Raw genomic sequence first — 17,217 nt, forward strand, 5'->3', positions numbered from 1 at the left:
AAAGTAAAATGACACAAAACCTTTACTCTTCCTCTCACTGATTTCTGGGCCTTGAAAGTTTTGCGACTACAAATTCAGGATTCCCTAGATTTATTCTAGGGATGAACTAAAATGAAAATTCTGGACCAAAACATTCAGGGTTCACTTAGCCAAAACTGAAAATGACCCCCACCTTTAAAAATAATAATAAAAACTCACATGTTTAATAAAAGTAGGTAACACACAATTGGACAAAATTAGCAATATGACTTGGCATGATAGGAGTGTGATTGCTAACAGCAATCACACTCCTATCATACCCAGGCAACCAGTAAATGCTGGTACCTAGGCATGATGGGACTGTGCTCGCTGTGATTGCTGTTAGCAATCACACTCCTATCATGCCAAGTCAGCCAGTACATGCTGGTACAGGGTGGCTGTAAGTGATGTGCAGACCCCATACTGCTGGCAGTATCACTACACAAGGGGGGCAGCTAGCTAGGTTTCAGCATGTACTGGCTGACTTGGCATGATAGGAGTGTGATTGCTAACAGTAGTCACAGTCCCATCATGCCTAGGTTCCAGCACTTACACATCCATCCAGTAAATGCTGGAACCTAGGCATTATGGGACTGTGATTGCTGTTAGCAATCACACTCCTATCATGCCAAGTCAGCCAGTACATGCTGGTACAGGGTGGCTGTAAGTGCAGACCCCATACTGCTGGCAGCATCACTACACAAGGGGGGCAGCTGGCCAGGTTTCAGCATGTACTGGCTGACTTGGCATGATAGGAGTGTGATTGCTAACAGCAATCACAGTCCCATCATGCCTAGGTTCCAGCACTTACACATCCATTCTATCACACACACACACACACACACTCATTTATTCATATAATCATTAATTCACAGATTCATTCCCTCAATCACACACACTCATTCAAACACCCTCCCCACCCCCTTACCTGCACTGCATCTCCCTTCGATGCCGCTCACAGACTTCAGCAGGGGGCGCGGCCTCCCTCTGCCTTCTCTGCTAAAGCACAGAGGAAGTAGGATGTCACGTGAACTCCGCTTCCTCTGTGCTGTCCAGAAGACCCTCCCACAAGTAAGTAGCAGGGCTTGAGGTGCGGCTCGTGTAAGATCGGTTGCCCTGGCTGCCGATCTTACGCGGGCCGCACCTCGAGGTCTCATGTTGGACGCCCCTGCCTTATTTAAAAAAAAAAAAAAAAAAACTTTAAAAAAATGAAACATATCGGCTACTGGAGAACTATGTATAACGAGGTCATGAAGAGAAAAATCTTCACTATAATCTTCACTATCTGTGTTTAAAGCCTTCTGACTACCATGACTACCATGTGTAATGCATCACTTAGTAGGGTCATTTTCACAGGCTTTTATAAGGCAAACAAAATGGAAGGCAAATTTAGAACGTTATCATGGTCTGAAAAAGGAAAGTACAACAAAGGCATGCGTGAGAACACTTAATATCCAGTTGTGTTACTACATTACTGATTAAAGCGCTGATCCACATCATGAACCCTAACAAACTAGAGGATGTATTTGTGAAAAAAAACAAAAAACTTTTTCTTGCCACAGGCAATCCATTGCAATCTATCGCTCACTATACGGACACGCCAAGGGTTAATATGAAATTATTCTATATAGTTAATTATTTGAAAATAATAAACGTGTGCAAAGAACTTCACAAAGTATTCTCAAGATCATATTAGTTTAAACACACTATAGGACACGCCATTAAATACTGTAGCTAATGTATTCAGTGGGGTGTATTCACTAAAATGAGAATTGGTAAGTAAGTTGGTGGGAGAGCTGTGGTTTCAACTCCTTGAGGGCCATCTCTAAGAAATTACTTGTCCAGCCCTGTATAATGCATAGTGAGATCTCTCCAAAGACTCGTCACCCATTCAATTAGGCATCATACAGGGCCAGCTCAGCCCTCCTTGCTGGAGACTATAATGAATAGTGAAATAATAGCCCTCATGCCAACTCCCCCTTGAGCGTATGCATATTTTCCTTTGCTCTGTATTGGATATAATCTAGTTAACCTGCAAAGGTGTAAAAATTATTTCAATTAAAAATAACATAATTTGACCCGATATCCTACCAAAGACTCTGGCAACAAAGCCGAGAGGGAACTGTGAGGCAAATAGTGTTAAAAACCAGGGTGCTGCGTAGAGACTGGGACTGATCTCGTTCTCTTCCAGATGATTATAGAGATCTCTGTGGTAGTCGTGGAGAAGCCGGGAAAGCTGGTACATTTGAATCTAGAACAATAAAATTGCTGGTTTAATGATGTTTGGTTTATAAACCCGGGAGTGACGAATATCATCTCCCTTCATGAACTACGCATTATGCGGTGTTGGCACTCACCCCCTTCCAAGGAAAAGCTGCCAGGAGAGGCCCTTCATAATGCACACTGAATTTGTCGAGATTAACTGTTTCATCGTGATCAAACGTACTATTTACTGAATAAACCACATTCTTCTTGCTTAATAAAGTAACAAATCTCTAAAGCCTATAGTTTACTTTGTGTCATACCACAAGAAAGACATATGCCCTATATCCCCTATAATGCCCCTCTGCCTCCCTGAAATTCTTTTTAACCCCCTATATGCCACTTTGCCTCCCTGATATTCCTTTTAACTCCCTATATGCCAGTCTGCCTCCCTGATATTCCTTTTAACCCCCTATATGCCACTCTGCCTCCCTGATATTTTTCTTTTAACCCCCTATATGCCACTCTGCCTCCCTGATATTCCTTTTAACTCCCTATATGCCACTCTGCCTCTAGAAAGCCCTTATAACCCCACCCCCATGTGCCACTCTTACCCTCCCACGACTTACCAGTGTTTTCCTAGACTCCCCGTGCTTCAGATTCCTTGGTGTGTAGTGGAAGCAGCTGGTGGAGGACAACCTCCGCTGCTGCCGGCACTTCAGTCTGGGCTTCTATGAATGATCACCGGAAGGTCATGTGACGCTGGGGCTCCGTCATAGAAGCCCTGGCAAAAGTGCCGGCAGCAGCGGAGGTTGTCTATGCGCATTGCACAGACCTCCACCGGCTGCTGGAGAGGAGGATCCAGGTCCCTTGCAGCGCTGCGGGGGATCTGGATCTTAGTCTTGTAGTCAGAGCTCTATTTGAGGTCTGATTAGAAAACAACCTTGACTATAAGACGGTGGTTATTTTTCAGAGCATTTGCTCTTAAAAAAACCTTGTCTTATAATCAAGCAAATACAGTACTCTCCTGCTTTGTGGTGTTGACTCCCTCTATGTAATTTAAATTATTATTAATCTGAACGAGCTTAGTAAAAGCATAACACTGTTTACATACCTGTAGTGATATCATATCTGGCCGGTACTGCTTGCGGAAACCAAGGTCGTACATAAGGAACTTGAGCATTTCAAAAGCTTGTTGCTCGCTCATATGCAGTAGAAGCACCCCGGCCACGAAGCTGATTCCCTGACAGTAGCCAACTTCTTGGTCTAACAGTGAATACGCTTTGAGAAGATTATACAGGGACAACTGTCCGGCTCCCAACTGTGTAGAGAAGTATGGGTGGGTTGGGAATGTCCGCCCTGAATAAAAAGAAAGCATGTTAAACAGGCACTTCTAACACTACATTGAACCCTTCATGCATAGGTTCTTATCCTAATGTGGTAATTTAAGCACTGCATATCAATAGTTTAAAAAAAAATCCAAACTAAGAGTATTTAGTTTTTTGGGTCACATTTACAAGCAATATGAATATATGAATGTCTGGACTGCTTCACATAACATTTATCTTATTAACAAACAAAAAAAATATTTGTTTGAAAATAACACTGTGTAGTTTATGGTTGAATTTGATTTGTGTTTGGGGTAGAACCTCTTTCCTTCACAAGAAAAAAATAGCAATATCATGATTGATCATGAAGTTCCGCCAGCATATAATAATGCAAAACAGTTTATAAAAACCTATTTTTGCTATAAATAATACTTTACCCAGATCGACAAGAATGGCATGTTGTTGGGCTGTAAGTTGTTTCAGAAGTTCACTGTATGAAAGTTCTGATGGCTGCTGTTTGCTAGGAAGTCGATGTCGCAGACGATACTGCACAGAAAGGAATTGCCAGATCTCTCCCCGCTTGCTTTTAGGGACACCTAACCAGGGGGACAAAATCAAGATCTAAATAAATAAAACCACTATATATATATATATATATATATATATATATATATATATATATATTATATATGTGTTAATTATCCTGGTTTAACTGAAATTGATTAATATTAACATAACAACAACAAAAAAATCTCTGGCGCTACCTAACATGAACTTGGCTAAACTACATAAATTCAGCTACTGCGTAAGTGAAAACTGTATGAAATACTAAGGTGTTAATAAATAACAAGCACAAGTACCTTCTTTTAGGGTGGCATAAATCTCCTCCAAGTCAAAGCGGATTTTTGTTCTGCAGTTTAACTTCTTATCCCACAAATTTAAGACTTCTTTTTGACAAGCTCCAACCTCTTCATAATCCAGTTTCACTTTTCTTGATTGCAGCTCATCTCTGCTGGCTGGAGATATAATTTAAATTAGCTATTAGTAAAATTTATTTATTTCACATTTTACACATATAAACCATTGCATCATTACACGATAAGATATAAACACCTTTACATCAACAGGTCCATAAATATATAACTTTTTGCATGTACACTTAATGTAAAAGTTTGAATAATTGCATCATATAAACATTTAATGTTTACATAAAGGTAATGGTAACGCATATATCTATTCTGTGTTACTCTGATGGATAGTGTTCAGACACACTAAAATTACTAAAATGTTACAGGCCCGTATCAAATGATGTTTGTGAAGGCATCAGCAGGTATGTAAAATCTTTTCTAAAAGTGTCATCGGTAAAAAGTGACAATAACAATTGAATGATAAAAAAATAATAATACAATAATAAACTTATATAACTGGCACACTGTAACCATTACCATGCAATATATTTCTAATATTTTAAGATTATTTCTGCTTTTATGATTTAATTCAACTTACCTTCTAAAAAAAGACACCAGGGACAGAACTGAAGCTCCATGGTGGCACAAAACATAAGGAACATTGTATGAATTAGACCTAATATCACAAGTTGCACTTCATACCTGTTAAAGTCAACTGAGATTATTCACTAAAGGGAGAGTTGGCAGAAGAGTTCTGGTTTCAGTTACTTGACTTCACTATGAAGAGACTACTCAACGTCTCTTCACCCATTAAATTATGCATTATATAGGGGCAAGCTCATAATGAAAAGTGAATACAGGGAGATGAAACCGCAACTCTTCTGCAAACTCACCTGAGAACTCTCCCTTTAGTGAATAAACCACTAGCTTCGGAGTAACTTTGTAAACAGACACAAAAAAGTGCACAGCTTGAATTTCCACTATCTGGCCACTGGGTGGAACTACACTCAAACTGTAAATTAGATCCAATTTTAAGAATACTAAAAAAATCCAAGCTACTTATTCTACATGTTACCTTTATTGTGGTACCAAATATGTTAAATATTACATTTCACACAGAATTACAATATGATAAACTACATATATCACTTTGTTTGCCATGGTCCCACCTTCTAATGTATTTTTTTGGTTGACATGTTTAGTGTTATATGTAGATGTTTTTACAGTAACTGCAAATACTGGGTTGGATTCATTTATAAAAGTTAATCTATCAAATGTAATTGAATATAGATCTTCACATATCCTGCAATGGAGCAAAAAGAGATAAAAACAAAGATAAACTGGCAGAGGTTAATTGAGATATCAAGTATTTTCTTTTTTCCATTACGATGTGTTAGTGTTCAATAACTGGTGATAAATGTATCTCTGGCAATGAATCCGGCCCATTGTGACTAAGCTCAAATCAGTGGTGAATACAAACACAGTAATCAAGTACATTTCCAAACATGAGGAAACAAATATAGTCGAAGTGAATACGTGGTGTGTGCAGGAACCACTCCGTTAATGATAATAGGAAAGAAACAGGAATGAATTCAATGAAAATTCAATTCTGAAATAAAGTATTAAATACGAATAAATGAGTCCTTAAAGGGGCCAAATCAATATCAAAAAGTTGTACATTTGTACAATTAATATAGTGCTTTATGGGCAAGCGACCAAAAAGGCTCTGGACTAACTTCTCTAGCTCGTGGTGTACCTGCTGCCTATTCCTGCTCTATGGAATAAGTCAGAGAAATTTCACTCCAGTTAGAGAAACATATGTTGTTCTGAGGTGAGAAATAATCTACAGACATTAATAACCCCAAAGGTTATGCAAACCCCATAACAAATCTTTTATTTCTATGTATACAATATGATTCACACACCTTCAAGCTTCAAGTTCTCTTTCTCCATCCTTAGCAACAAAATCTGTTGATGTATCGCTTTCCTCCATAGTCTTTGAAGATCCTCGGAATTTTTCTTCCCATTTGACTCAACAGAAGAGTCTTCTTCTTGAAGAAGAGACGCTAAGGGGTCCTCTTCCATTGTAGTAGGAAGAGGAGATAAAGGCAGCAACTCGTTTCCATCTAGCCGTTCTAAAGAAACAGGCGTTAATACGTCAATCATTGTTTACATGAAGCAAAGCACTGCTACCTTGCCTGCTCTGGTACTTCTCTGTAGAAATGTGGAACTACAGCAAACTTCCTGATTTTTAGGTTTTCAGTATAAAGCAGGATAGTTTACTTTTTGTTTGAAATACAACTTTAGACTGTTCTCCTTGTTTTTCCCCCTTTACTCAGTTTCCTATAAAGACCTAACCTGCCGCCGTCAGTCTGTAGCACTAAGATCTACACCTTCACTGTTCAACGTACCAGCTTCAGAGCAGATAAAATGCTTTGAATGTCTTGAATAAATACTTCTGTTTAAATTGGCAACAAAGGCCACTACTTCAAACAGGAACAAAACAAGAACACTGAGACAAGTTATTCCATGTAATGTTTCGTGAAATATATATATATATATATATATATATATATATATATGAAACGGTTTAAGAAATTGGGGCATTTTAGGAGTTTAGAATGTGGATGGTAAATATATGGATCAAAACACCAATACTACTACATTTAGGTTATGTTCACTTTTGTTGAACACTGCAAAGAACACCCCTCAAAACCACAAATGTAAATTGCAAGATAACAGCCTATTAGTGTGTTTACTCTTAGTTTCGACAAAATGTGCTCTTATCTTGAGTTATATATTTATAAAAAATGCTATTGAGAGATTCACCTCATGTGTAAATTGTTCCAGTACAATATGAAAAATCTATTCTTGAAGCTACTTGAAATAGAGAACACCAAAAAATTCAACCTATGCATTATGCTACAGAATCCGCTGGTGCTCTATATTTAAAATGTAATGCAAAATGCAAATAGAAATAAGCAGCTATCTGTAATGTTTTAACTGATTTGCCATTGAAAGGAAGAATTTCCTTTTACTATAATAAAACATTTTTGCATAAGAGACCTTTTAAAACGCACGATAAAAGTAATCATTATTAAATATTAATGGGCATACCTTTATCTTGCATATCTGATGGAGATTTGATCATTGGCGATGCAACCCTGAGAAAAATGCGTTGCCTCCACGATACTCGGCGAGGGGTAACGGTGACCCCGCTCGTATTTAGAGAGTCGTTACTGCATGTGGACAGAGTTCTCCTTCTGCCTTCAAATTCACTGGTAGACAAAATTCATCACAAACATTTTTTTTTTTAAACAGGTAGATTCATTTTATCTACAAAAAAGAAATTACTCTTTTAACAACACACTCATCCAGAAGATGTATTGATTTTAACAAACCATTCCTTTCCCAAAGGAATATAATTACACATTTAAGAAACACACAATTAAGGTCACCATTAAGGAATTATAATATTGTACAAGTCATCTTGAGTGTTAGTTACCAATTCAGAAGCATGGAATAAACAGATAAGCAGTCATGCTTTTTTAAATAAAATTTCCACATTACATATATTTACACTAACTATTTCCTTCACCAACACAAACGGAAACAAAGAGTACAGGCAAGTGTCATGTTGACTAAGACAGAATTGGAATGTATTTATTTTTTATGTGTTCTTCACATATGAAACCCAACCAAAGCCATACTATTTGTAATAAAAGTACTCTCAGTTAAATATTTGTTGCTGTAACATAACTTTCAGCATGATCATTTTTTTTTACCACAGTTAGAAGGTCATTCTAAAATATTCTTGTGTCATTTTGTAAGCACTACGGACCACCATAGTCAGTAATCCCATTTACAATAAAGGTCCAATAGCCCCCTCTTTTAAAGTCCCCATTCCTCACAAAAAAAACATTTTTGTATATTCTCCCATCGTTGATGTGGGATGCCTTGTGAAAGATAAGGAAGCCCCAAAAGGTCTCCTGGCTTAATGTCTATAACATAGGTGGCGAGAACACATACGTTGGATCCAAATAAAAACAATGTGCATCACGATGTATGTTTCATATGTGTTCGTATTATATTTAACGCTGCTTCATTTCAGGACCATCTCGATGTCTGAGCTGCCCAAGATATAAATTGTCGACTATACTTAAAGCACAACATTCATTCTCGGCAGTGTCAGGGAATTATGAAAAATGATGGTTATAACTGGTGGGGCTCTACCTTTTGGTGTCCGTACTTTGATTATATAATCAAAGTCTTAAATATTTAGCACTACGCGGGCCCTAAAACACTGAATATTATTAGAAAAATCATAAATAACCCCCGTACATATATGATTGCTGGATTAATTGGCTCCATGTAGAGAAAAACATAAAAGTAGCAGTGGCAAAATGTACCTAGCAATCCATAAAATATCAAACCATGCTATTATGAATGACCTTATTCATAGCCTAGGTTTATATTCCCATTCAACTGCATACACAAGCTGTTCTGAACAATTGTTCTGAGAAGCCACTCACGTATGTCTAATTGAAATTTCTAATTGAAAAATACAGGCTCTAGTATAAAACTTTCAGTTCTTCTACAGATCCGATGCTTTGTTATTTTTTAAAAAACATGAAATCAGAGATGTTTTATAACTGAATAACTATATGAATAGGGCCATTGGCGAAAACGAAGCAAAAAAAACCCAAAGAACCAATTTTTACATAAATGGTTTTGCACTTATTAAAACACTATATAGAGGTGATTTTTGCTTTACCTTGGATACATTTCAAGATTTGGTTTACATGTTAAGTTCAATGAATTTCCATAATGTGTTCTGTTATATAACAGACTGAAAAACCTCTTTCTCTTTAACAATATAGTACAAAATAATGCATTGTTTACAGTGGATAATGTAAAATAATTATGTTATCAAAGCAGGCCACACTTTATAGCTCAGTGACCAGATGCTCTTTGACAAAACATCTGAGATTGATGACTCTGTCCAGCTACACACTGTGAACTGCTGAAAGGCAGCACAATCTCCACAGGTGAAAATAAATATGTAATTCTTCTCCTAGCAGACGACAGCCTAAATAAATATCTGATAAACAACTTTATTTTTTGGGAAAAAAGAAAGCATATTAACCATTATATATAACTCCAGGACAATGCATACACCTAGTTGAGTATAGATATTTAACTGATAGGTAATTGATCTAATGATCAATTAAATGTGAGCATTTGAAAATGAAACATGTAAGCCTACATGTTTATGTGTAAGCATTGGTGTATATATGAGCATGGACGTGTATATGCAAGTGTGTGTGAGGATGTATATGTAAATGTTTGTGGGTGAGCATGAATGTGTATGTGTGAGCATGAATATGTATATGTGAGCATGAACGTGTATATGTAAGCATGGATGTGTATGTAAGAGCATGGCCGTGTATGTGTAAGTGTGTGTGGGCATGGCTGTGCATATATGTGTTTGTTAGCATGAATACATGTAGTTAGGCCACAAGAATAGAGCAATTTTCATGTTTTGCTACGTCTTTCTTCAATCTTTATTTTCCTCTTTCTCATTTAGGTTTTCCCACACAAATTATATATTTTGTTTTTTGGAAATAGTAGGGCTTTTTAAAAAAACATAGTTATATATGTAAAACATTATTTTTTAGAATTTTTAAAAAAACTTTTAACCTTGGAGTTTGGGGAGCAGGGAATCACTGTTTCTTACTCTTCTGTAACAGCTCATGATCACAGTGAGAGGCACCACCATATTGCCCTTAGTTTGCGTTAGGGCAAAATGATTGTGCTTTTCGTACCGTCCTCTCCCCCGATTGGAGGATCAGGGAGAGGACGTCAGACGCGCGGCATTATTGCCCTCAGTTCAAGTGAGGGCAAAATGACGTCCCTTTAGGTGATGTCCTCTCCCCAATTGGAGGATCATTCATGTGGATGAAGATAGCAGATTGAACATTGAACAGAGATGAGAAGAGAGAATGGAGAATATAGAAGATGAAGATGCAAAAGCGGAAGTGGTTGGCAGAGAAGGAAGGGAAATATTTAGAGAGAAACGAGAATGAAAGTGTGAGAGAGTGGGTGAAAGTGTAAGTCAATATGGGCCTCATTTTTGGGGCTTCCTAAGAATAATTAAATAATATTACTACTACTAATTCTACCACAATATGACCAGAATTGAGCCTAGGAATGGATTACTGAAGTGTGTTTTACAAAGTCAGCTTTTTTTTGCCACTGCTTTGTTTTTTCCAGACTTGATGGTGGCCACAAATTGTAATTCATCATTACTCACATCCTCTGTGTTAGACTAAACAGGAAGGCTGTGTTTTTTTCACTGGAGGGACATATTCTGGGTCATTCTCTATATTATCATCAGATAGTTCTAAAGCTTTTTGCTAAATCATCCCCCTACCCATAACTCCCATACCCCAATTCTTGCATCATTGTTTGATGTGGATGCTTCCATTACCAAAATGACATGCGATACGACTACTAAGACGTGTTTTCATGTTGCTGGGGTCAGGGACCAACTTCTGCTGCAAAACCTGGAGTAGATAATTAATTCCTTTCTGCATAAGTGTCATAAATAGCAGCAAAGGCAGCAGTTAACTAATTTCATTTGGTGACATGACTTAACGAATGATACATGACACCACAATGTGATGATGACGAATAATGCTGGATTTAAGACTATTTTGTGATTACCAACATAAAGATGGTGAGGGACTCACAAACTTACTTGCCTTTTTATATGTATTTGGTGCAAGACCTAGCAGCAGCAGTACATTACATATTCTATTACATTATGGATGAATGTTTAGTAGGTCTATCACATAGAGATGTGATAAACTATTAGATTAACTGTACCAAAGATATATCTTTACAAACAGATGAAACAATACAGTATTTGCACCTCCTTACTTTAGTCCTGTCCATTACCTGCCCTGTGTCCCTGTCTGCTCTGTTTACCTACTTTGTTGAGTACCCCAAAATCTCTACACTTTCCCCCGTGTTTTCTAAAGAAGCAATCCGGTATCCTGCTAACACTTTGTCAAACAATAAAACAAAACAGCTAATATTGTCAAATGCACACAGCTACAAAACAGCCCGCCTAAGAACAATGGTTCTTCCTCACCCAGCATAAACAAAATAACCAAGCACGGAAACTCACTAGGAGCATTCCCAACCTTTAACTGACCTATGACCACTTTCTAAAAAGCACTGGGCAGATTTTTTCACACTTCAACATCGTACATTATATATATGTATATATACGCAGGCACTACCGTTCAAAAATGTGAGGTCACTTAGATGTTTTTATGGAAAACAAGTACATTTCTTGCTGTAACATAATTGCAAAATGCTTTTCTAATAATTAATTAGCCTTTTAAATTTGAACTTGGATTAACCAACACAACGCGCCATTGGAACACAGGAGTGATGGGATTGATAAGGGGCCTCTGTAAAATCAGCCATTTCCAGCTACAATAGTCATTTACAAAATTAACAATCTCTGCACTGTATCTCTGGTGCATTTCATGCTATTTTAATGGACAAAATTAGCTTTTCTTTGAAAAACAAGAATATTTTCAAGTGACCCTTGTCACTTACATACATATAGCAATAAAAAGAGACCTTATTTCTGGAGAAGTTCAATAGCCTTTGATAATGCATAGTTATATCAGAGAATTAATATGTTCAGCTATCCTGGAAACTCCCTCTTTAGAGAATAAATCCTCGAGATACTATCGAGTACACATGTACAAACTACAATACAATACATGGGATCTAATAAATATTGATTTGCAAAATCGTCTTCTTCAGAGATCACATCCATGGTCATGGTGGGTCCTAAAAACCCAACCCTCAAGGTTATGCTACACACTATGCCCCTATCTAATATGGGAAACCAGTCTCATTAAATTACCCACAAACAACTAAATGTGTCTCCCAACTGTCTGATATGAAATAAAATGTAAATTTTAATAAAACTATTAAAATATTCTCATAATAAAAATTCAATATACCAATAACTCAAAGAAACAAAAACAGTGACTTCCAAGGTTACCTGCAGATGGTTCAAACAAATGTAACATGGTAATAATACAAAAGGCAAGTCCAGGTGTAGCCCCTCTAACTTTAGTAGTAGTATCAAATCAGGTGTGTGGTTTTTATATGTTTGGTTTGGTTTTCCTTTGGTGTTCAAGACTACAATTCCAACATGAATTATTTATTGTTAGTTGGGCTACACTTTACCTTGCCACATAGAACAGATTCAAAGAACATAAATAAAGCTGGTATTTTAGTTTCATCTTTAAATCATGCAAAATTAGCTTTGAAACAAGTTGTTAGTGATCCAATTTATATCAACATTAAATGGTAAAATGGTCATTCAGAAGAATCCAGACAACTTGGTCTAAAATAAAACCACATACAAATATACTGATGAACATTTTACCATTTCAATTACGGTAATTAAGTAGTCCCCAAGCAGACATTGAACAGAACTTGAAGGTTTGGTTAATGTTTGGGTAAGACAGCTGTACCCAGACATGCACATAATACATGTGGGGCATCTCTCACCTCTTGGGGGTATCGTATTCAGACTGTGGGGGGAGTCTCCCTGAACTCTGGTAAAAGTTTTTCAGGAATGAAGGGGCAGAGAAAGATGAAGGGAGACTGGATGTTGAAGACTCACTCTCAGTGCGGATGCGTCGGACAATTGGAACGGGGCTGGGAGTGGCATTGAAAATAATGATGATAATAATAATAGCAATAATAATAATAATAAAAATAATAAAAAGAAAACGCATCTCCTGTAGCATTAACAAGAAGGTATCTAACGAGACCAGGAGTTGAAAAAGTATCTTATTTGCATTAAAATGTATCACTTCAATTGACACGTGCTTACTTCTTGGGACTTTTTGAAGGTCACATACCTAATAGGCACTAATTGGCATTAAAAGTACTTTACTTTCCTCAGCGACTCAAAAGAATTAATGATTAACACTACAGTAAGATGTACATTTTGTGATAGATATGCAATAAATAAAAGCTTTCTATTACATTATGGATAAATGTTTTGTAAGTCTATAAATGTGTTCGGGGAGACGTGATAAAACATTTCTGCCGACGTGTTAACAGGAAATGAAGGTAAAACTTTTCATTGTCCAGCACTGTTGAAGCCCCTTTGTCTGAGAACCTTTGATAAAGAAATATGCGTTAAGCACATTTCTAAAACAGAAATGTCCTTAAAGCTTCCTGTTTATGGAATACGCCGTTCTGTTATTCTGAAACACGTTTGGGGTGTAATTAAAAGTTTGAGAACTACTGACTGAGCAAAAAGCCATTTTCTTATTAGTTATTACATCGCCTTTTGCTTATTTTAATGCCAAATTCTGTGTTCTACTGCATATCATATAAACTTGCTGAAGAAGATACCATTCTAAATGTTGTATTGAACATGTTGGTGGTTATTTTTTTAGTCTTGGGATCAGTTAAACAAACTACCAGTAAAAGTGCTAGTAATGCACTCCTGGCGGCAGGATTAGCCCAACAGTACCCTATCATTGCCACTGGCACTAAAGCCTTTTAAGCAGGCCAGTGTTCTAACATTGGCAAAAAGAGAGAAAAATACTAGTCAAAGTATATTTGTAACGTGAACGATAAACTTATATAAAATTTTAAGGCAACTGCTAAAAACAATAGTATACATTTACATTTTGGCTACATAAAAGGTCAAGGATTTTGGAATTTAATTGTGATTAGGATGTTGTAATTAATCATTTCTGTACTGTGTGTGTACCTAAGATTTGTGGCTCATGTAGAATTTTCTTATTATGATTTAGTCTCATTAAGCACTTAACCTAATAAATAAACTTCAGGATTTTTTGGAATACTCTGAAGTTTATGGATCCTCCATGTCAAAATGTGTTTGTCAAGCTCAAATAAAAGAATTTAATACATCATATGTTTCTTGAAAACACAACAATATGTATTTACTCGCTTCAAACATCGACATCATCCAGTGCGTTAAGTAAATTCCAAATGGTTGTACATGCTAGGTTTAAGGAACACAAAGCACTAAAAGTAAATTACAATGTTAGACGTTGCTTGTTGTTCCATGTTAATTTGATGTTTCAGTTAGAGTAAGTATTAAGGACATAATCAAAAATAACACAAAAAGGGCCACTGACCTGCTCTGTACGCCATCAGAAACTAAGGAGCTCTGCCTTTGCAGAGGAGACTTAGAGTTTGGTGACTTATTTTCCGGCAAGGTTAGCCTTCGCTTGCCACTGGACGGAGGGTGACTAAAAGTGTGCGCTCGCCTCCTCAACTGAGGAGAGTCCGGGTCGTCCTCTTGAAAAGATTGCCAGGCAGATGACACAGGAGAAGACGGTGGAGTGGCAGGAGGTGAGTCCCCTGGAGAGCCGTCCTGTGACAAGAAATGAATGAGGAACTTCTTCTTAGGAGCAATGGCTAAGCAGCCTTCTTAGAAAGAAAATCAAGAATGAGGATCTTCTCCTAGCAGCCATAGACATCACTGGTCAACTGGTTAATTTCTACATTCAGTAATATGCGAACAGGCTGGCATGCTGTATGATAAATCAAACTGCTCTCCAACTACAGTACCAATTCAAATACAACACTTCTGTTTTTTTTACTGGATAGTAGTGCCTGGCTAACTTTTTTTTTTGCTTTTTTTTGCTGGTTTCCTGGACACAAGCTTCCTGTGTTGTCAGTATAATATCCTGGAAAAGAGTCTATTATTATAGAGACTGGTAACACAGATCTACCAGAAGTAGAAAAACAATATGAAAAAAAACAGTGCCGTTGAGCCAATATCATATATCATAGGGGTGAATTAAGATCTGTTCTCACTGCATATCAGGTTCCGAAAAAGCAGAAAAAACAGGAAATACTATATATAATCTGTGGTGGTGGAAAATTTTACATGAGTGTCACAAATGAGTGGGTTTTACGCCTCTTCATGTAGAACTGTCAAGTGAGTATAGGGTGTTATATTTCACTGTACTAAACTGTATCTACCTACCTACCTGTTCGTTAGATATAATGTAAACCTATCACATACATACCTTGTCGGATGTAAAACTGTTGCAACGATCAAAACTGTCCATGCTGCCCAGCCGTCCTCTCATTCTGCTTGCCCCCTGTGGACACATTGTTCCAACATTGTCAGTATTACTATAATTAACCCCTTAAGGACCGGGCTCATTTTTCGTTTTGTACCCTGTGGGACCGAGGCTGTTTTGACACTTTTGTGGTGCTTGTGTTCAGCTGTAATTTTCTCCTCACCCATTTAGTGTACCCACATAAGTTATATATTGTTTTTTTCAGGACAAGATGGGCTTTCTTCAGATACCATTATTTTGATCGTATCATCTTATTTACTATAAAAAAAATTAAAAAAACATGGTGAAAAATTGAAAAAAAAACACATTTTATGACTTTTATTTGAAAAATCTTTTACTCACCTAAAAAAGCAAGTAAAAAAACTAGCTAAATAGATTCTACTACTTGTCCTGAGTTTAGAAATACCCAATGTTTTTATGTTTTTTTGCTGTTTTTTGTAAGTTATAGGGCAATAAGTACAAGCAGCGTTTTATGATTTCAAAATCTTTTTTAACAAATCTGGTCAGTCTGCCTCCATCTCCTCTTTGGAACATCTTTGAAGCCGGTTAACTCAATTTAACCCATTCAAACCATATATTTTTGAAAACTAGACACCCCAGGGTATTCCAAATGCTGTTATTTTAACCCTTTCCATGCACCAATTATACAACTACACTTTGTCAAACTTTGTAATAGTAATTTTTTTTATTTTTTTTTCACACAAATTGTACTTTAGTTATAGATATACAGGTCCTGGTATATGCCACTGTCAAACAACACGCCAATGTGTGTTCAGGAACATCTCCTGAGTGCAGTGATACCCGACATGCATGGGTTTGTCGGGTTGTTTCAGATTTAAAATGCCACATTTGGGAAGTGCACTTTTTTTCTCCATTTTGGTCAGTCTGTACCTATGCCCTATCTTTGAGCTAGGCCACTCCAATTTACCCCATCAGCCATTTTTTTATATATTAGACACCCCTTGGGTATTTGAAGTGCTTTTATTTTAACTCTTTGTTGAGATTTTTGAGAAATTTTAGCACTTGCTCAAAATAATAAACTTTATTTTTTAATTTTATTTTATTTTTTTAATACTTTTTTTATATTTTTTTTTACACATTTTTCTGGTACTGGATGGTTCATCTAGTGACATCACTGCATAATTATTTTTAAATGTTAGCACATTTTTTTTTAATTTTTTTTTCCATTTTTTATTTATTTTTATTTTTTTTGAATATTTTACTAATCACATAGTGATTAGAAAGCTGGGCTCCATTGACTTGCATGGTTGAATGCAGTACCTGTATTCAACCAGCAAGTGGAGCCAGTTCTCTAGAGGGTCTGGAGACCCTCTAGCGAACTTTTTCGTCTTTATTGTTTTATTTCCCGGGCCGCCGCCATCTTGCTTGATGGCGAAGATCACCGGCAGCGGCGGCTGTGACCGCTCTCCGGAGCGGTCACAGCCCACCCAGAGGTAAGTGTTTGGTGTCGCTGGATGCCTCCTGATCGAGGCATTCCAGCGACACCATTTAAGTTTAGGAGGCGATCGTTGATCGCCTCCTAAACGCTTTTAAAACGGGCGTCCGCCGCCATACAATGTATGGCGG

At 37.0% G+C, this 17,217-nt stretch overlaps 1 protein-coding gene across 1 annotated transcript in view; it reads right to left on the reverse strand.

Moving 5' to 3' along the window:
• The window catches only part of LOC149299871 (TBC1 domain family member 4-like), a 77,167-nt gene that overhangs the window by 1,994 nt on the left and 57,956 nt on the right, over nucleotides 1-17,217 (reverse strand). The window contains exons 9-16 of the mRNA XM_089485828.1: nucleotides 15,574-15,648; nucleotides 14,674-14,912; nucleotides 7,574-7,734; nucleotides 6,382-6,591; nucleotides 4,409-4,564; nucleotides 3,986-4,144; nucleotides 3,335-3,579; nucleotides 2,110-2,269 (exon numbers count right to left, since the gene is read on the reverse strand). Of these exons, the coding sequence (XP_089341954.1) occupies nucleotides 2,110-2,269; nucleotides 3,335-3,579; nucleotides 3,986-4,144; nucleotides 4,409-4,564; nucleotides 6,382-6,591; nucleotides 7,574-7,734; nucleotides 14,674-14,912; nucleotides 15,574-15,648 (1,405 nt within the window). The remainder of the gene's footprint in view (nucleotides 1-2,109; nucleotides 2,270-3,334; nucleotides 3,580-3,985; nucleotides 4,145-4,408; nucleotides 4,565-6,381; nucleotides 6,592-7,573; nucleotides 7,735-14,673; nucleotides 14,913-15,573; nucleotides 15,649-17,217) is intronic.

Source organism: Sceloporus occidentalis, unplaced genomic scaffold, assembly GCF_023333645.1.
Source record: "Sceloporus occidentalis isolate IW3139 unplaced genomic scaffold, rSceOcc1.0.p SCAF_27, whole genome shotgun sequence".
NCBI lineage: Eukaryota > Metazoa > Chordata > Lepidosauria > Squamata > Phrynosomatidae > Sceloporus > Sceloporus occidentalis.